The sequence below is a fragment of the Montipora capricornis genome, chromosome 4 (assembly GCF_036669925.1).
Source record: "Montipora capricornis isolate CH-2021 chromosome 4, ASM3666992v2, whole genome shotgun sequence".
In the NCBI taxonomy this organism is placed as follows: Eukaryota; Metazoa; Cnidaria; class Anthozoa; order Scleractinia; family Acroporidae; genus Montipora; species Montipora capricornis.
Window position 1 is genome coordinate 28,376,891 of NC_090886.1, and position 5,000 is coordinate 28,381,890.

The following is a 5,000-nucleotide window of genomic DNA, read 5'->3' on the forward strand; positions in this document are numbered from 1 at the left end:
ATTACTGTTAATGTTACATCAAATCAGGGATTTAATACTTAAAGGTGAAAGTTTCAACCGTGGGGATCCAATCACGGTTTTTTGAATCTGACCAGTGGTGATTGTCTTTATTGCAGGATATTTTCGCTATCTTTGGAGTTCGTGATTTTCTTCCATCCGATTCCATCATTCACTGGTTGGCTAAATATGTATGTTCGGAAAAAGATTTAGAATCATTTTGTTCTGGTATTTTATTTGTCATCTGCGGGTTTGATAAGAAGCAATTGAACGAGGTAAGAAAAACTAAAAAGGCTTTTGTAGCAAGGACAACGATGTTACCGACTTTGTTTGTTTGTTTGTTTCTTTGACTTTTGTTGTTAGTTTTGTTTTTGTGTTAATTTTACTTTATTTCTGATAGACTCGACTGCCAGTTTATTTGACACACACACCTGCAGGGACATCCGTAAAAAACATTATCCACTTTGTTCAGGTATGTGTAACAGAAAAAGAGACGGTAGGAGTTAATGTTGGGACAAAGTGTTGGCAGTGTAGCAGATAACTTGTGATACTTCTCTTACGCTTGTGAATTCTGATCGGTTTCTTACAGATGGTTCACTCCAAAAAATTTCAAATGTACGACTATGGTAGTTCATCCAAAAACATGGAATACTACGGACAGGTAGGAATGTGTAGCAGAAAAACCTGTGGTCTTGTCACCCTCCCCCAAAAAACTCTCCTCATTCCTCCTGAATTGACTTCCATTTACGGAGTTTTACACCTTTTAGAGCCATAGTATTCACACAATTAGACAGTATTGTAAGAGACCATTGGCTTCTCTCAGTAGGTTTGTTGCAACAGCAACAGTGAACAGCGTGCTTCAGCACTCAGCTTTCCCTTTCTTCAGTTACTCGTATTTTTGAAATTATGAACTCCTTCATAGTTAAAAATCAAATCTTTCGGGGGGAATCCACTACCACTGGACTCCTCTTACTCTGGACTCTGGACTCCAGACACGTTGTTGTAACTGCTACTGGGTCGTTTAGTTCGTTAATGACGCAAACACACAGAACAAGCGTCACACACCTATGGCTTTGTTTAGCGGGCGCGAAGCTTCAAACTCAAAACCATACATGTTCACTTTCCTGAATTACCCGCCTTCGCATTGTCACGCACAATCAAACACACTGTACTATATCAATCAGCACTTTATAGCCTACCAAAGTGTGTCGGGCTTTTAGGATCTTCCTATCGGTTTCCGAGAAAATCAACTATGAAGTTAACCAATAGAAAATTTTCCGTTTCACGACACGCAGAGAAGCGTCAAAGTAAAAATATTTCGAATTTTTTTAAAAGCCCGACACACTTTCGTGCAGCTATATCCAACGATCATTTTGGCCAAATTTCATAAAAATCCAACAAATCTACATAACCTATAAAGTCATTTGAAGAGGAGCTATTCCTGGAAAAATACACCCCGAGTTTTCGTGCATAAAAGATTTTACACCTTTTCACACCTTGTCAATGCGGGTGTGAATGCGGTCATGCCGCTATGATGCCGCCGACCAATGAAAATCGACGTAAAGCCCCCTGAAGAGGGTTCGTGACAAAACAGTTTTGAATTCCCGGGAAAAGGCATTCAGCGCTGCATCATTAGTCATAGATTATTTATACCTGACTGTTTAGTCCTTGTCGCCAGCAGCGAACCTAGTTTTCTTTGTTTCCTCGATGGAATCTTTTTTCTTTTTTTTTAGGCCCGGTCTTTTTCTTACTTTTTACCCAGGGAGAATTTCCCCGTTTCGACTTCTCTCCTGGTTTCAAGCGTTTCATGGCCTAGTGAGGAGGATATCGCCTTGCGTATTCCTTTAACACAACGACTACAAATGCCGGTGAATGGCGAACTCAACACGCGACGAAGTGAAGATACCCGGCTGATTCCCGCGTCAAACTGCACGGGGGGTCTAAAGTGTTTACATCTCCTAACACCTTGGAGGATTAACATTTTAGCCACAAAACACACAAAATTTGCAATAATTCCGCAAGAAAAAAAATCATTTTCCAACAATTTCTTTTTTAGAAGAAAACAAATATAATGAACTATCTCACGGTAGCTTTTTAAAATTTTGCAAAATTCGAGACCGAAAAGGTTAGCAGTAACCTTAAAAAGACGCTTTACTTATATGCGAAGTTGCTTTCCACTGATTCTTTTTATTTTTCTCTAGTCTACCCCACCCATCTACAACTTGACCAATATGAAAGTGCCAGTGGCTGTATACTGGGCCCAGAACGATTGGCTTGCTGATCCTACTGACGTGCGAAATTTGCTACCTCAGTTGTCAAACAAACTCTACGATAACTACATCATCAATTGGGACCATTTAGACTTCTTCTGGGGAAAGGATGCTGCGACAGTAATTTATTACGATATTATTAAAAATATTAAAACGTTTTTAAGGTAACACGATATACGTACACGTGTAATCGTCATGCCCATTAGGGCAATGGGAGTTGAAACAGATAACTCTCCCACGTAGTTGCCACAGCGTGCGAGTGCTTTATCCATTCAGGAGCGTTTTTATGAGAATGATCTGCTAACTAATCAGAGAAACAAATTGCTCTTTATAGTCTTTATCACATATGGGGCAAAATTAATGAATTCTGATTGGCTGAGATGGAGGACATTCTTGTGTTATTCATAAGGGCATTTTTGGTAATCAAGAGAGAATGATACTTGATCCCGATAAGTTAACATGCAGTTACTTAGCCGGCCTGAGCAAGCGAGGTTACAAGGTCTTACAAGAATTTCAATCTTTCTTCGAGATTTTGAGTCTGATTAAACTGCTTTTTTCCACATATAAAGTGCATTTTTAAGCGCTATTTCTGTTGACGGAAGGACTTGAATTGACTTATTCAGTTGCTTCGCGACTCGGGCAATTTTGTGAAAACCTTGAAAACTACGAGTGAAATTAAGGGTGCATTTTTTTTAAAAATCCGAAAACGGTTTCTTGAATCCTAAAACCAATTTTTGGTTTTTTTGTCGAAATCCAAAAACGGATCGTGAATCAGTCCAAAGTATCCACACTTGAGGAGGATAAATTGGGTCAAATCTAAATCGGATTTTTGAGATTCAGAAAACAGGGGAAAATATTTAGATCTCCTGCAAATTTCACACCAGAAATTACACCAAAAGTATCTTGACAGCAATAATATTTTTAGAACCTTTCCTACAGCTAAAAAATTAAACTACAAAAAATACCCTACGTAATCGATTTGCACTTTAGCACGCATGTTTTTCGTCATCTCTTTTTATCGATCGCTAAGGTATTTTCTTCTTTCTGGTTACATTTTCATTGAAGAATTTCTCCAAAACAAACCAGTTAAAATTGCACGCAACTCTGGGTTTTGTTTGTTGCGATTTCATGGAAAATAACCCTTTTTCGGATTTTGCGCTTTTTTGACGCTGAATAATCCATTGATCCGTCACAAATCCGTTTTTGGATTTTCCCAAAACAATGCACCCTAACCTTAATTGCCCTTGGGCCCATCACATACTAATTACAACTTACTTAGATTTTCGCCCAAAGTTGGAAATGATGAAGACAGGATGAGGGGAGAGAACACATCCCCATGCCCCATGATTTATACAACTTTAAGTTTTGCGCCACGCTGTAAAAGTTATTTTGGTCTCGTGCCCGTAGTCTCGCAACCAATGATAAAAAATAGCCCATTTCCTAGTTGCTCTTTGCCTCAGTTTTAAAGCGAGTCCTGGTGCACAACCATTCAAATGGCAATTAGTGGTGTATTTTCTTTCAAATCTAACTTAGTATTATTGAATGGTTTGGCACCAAGACTCGTTTTGAACCAGAGACAAACAGCAATTCGGAAAAAGCCAATTAGGTTTCTTCTTTAAGAATAGCCGCTTACCACGGGCTGAATTTAGATTGACAAAAATTATCTTTGGAAGAGGCTGGCCATGTATTTGGATGTGTTCTCACCCCTCACCCTCTCTTGATATGATATATTAAATCACTTTTTACCCTCATATTTCTTTTAATTTCAGTATTTTTATTGTTGCACCGTTTCCGTTAAGTCCGCTAAAATCCTTATCTTTAGTGCTGTATGATGATATCACACGCCATATATCTATTCAAGCAATGACTACATTTACATGTGACCGTAGTCATTGCTTGCAAAACCCAGATGAAGAAAAGCAGTGCATTTCGAAATTGTTGGCTTTTTCCAATAGATTCCTTCACCTTTATATCAGCCTTGCTCTTTTTAGCTTTTTTTCTTATTCCGTGTTTTATATTTTCTCGCTTGCACCAGAATTTCAAGCCTACTAGGTGTCACTTTATTAAGTACTGTAATAATAATAAGAAGAAGAAAAAGAAGAAGAAGAAGAAGAAGAAGATTAGTATTATTAATATTAATATTAATAACAATAATAATAATGATGATGATGATGATGATGATACTCTTCTCTTTTGTGCATGACTGAGCGTGAGAAAAGCTCTGGGGAACCCTGAAACAAAGTGTCGTCTCATTGGTTTTCGTGGAGAACAATGAAAAGCGTCTCTGATTGGCGCATTCATGTTAGCAAGGGGAGTAAGCAGGCCCCGTAAGGTTCAAATAGTCCCTACGGCGCATGTTATCCTACATAGAGTTTCCCAGGGCCTCAGGTAATGCGCAAATATAAGATCCGATGCTCTGGTGACAAGAATGTATTTAACCGCGGTACAATTCACCAGCAATATGCAATTGAAAATTAAAAGCCATATGTACAATTAAAAGTTATAAACCAAGTACAGATATGAATCCCGAGTTTGAAACAATGACTATGATTAACTCTTTGTTCATTCGTTTGAATTGCTTGAGATACTCTGCTTTCCTTAAGTTCTAAAGGCAAACTGTTCCACAAAACGGCACCCTTATAGCTATAGCTATTTTTGTAGTAGTTCAGCGCGGTTGCGGAACATTTACCTTTTTCACGAAGTCTCCCAAACAACAACCAGATGGACAAATTT

At 38.3% G+C, this 5,000-nt stretch overlaps 1 protein-coding gene across 1 annotated transcript in view; it reads left to right on the top strand.

The window, feature by feature from the left end:
- The window catches only part of LOC138045878 (lysosomal acid lipase/cholesteryl ester hydrolase-like), a 15,826-nt gene extending 12,991 nt beyond the window's left edge, over positions 1-2,835 (top strand). The window contains exons 4-7 of the mRNA XM_068892508.1: positions 117-272; positions 398-469; positions 587-658; positions 2,199-2,835. Of these exons, the coding sequence (XP_068748609.1) occupies positions 117-272; positions 398-469; positions 587-658; positions 2,199-2,435 (537 nt within the window). The 3' untranslated portion in view covers positions 2,436-2,835. The remainder of the gene's footprint in view (positions 1-116; positions 273-397; positions 470-586; positions 659-2,198) is intronic.
- Positions 2,836-5,000: the final 2,165 nt, after the last annotated feature.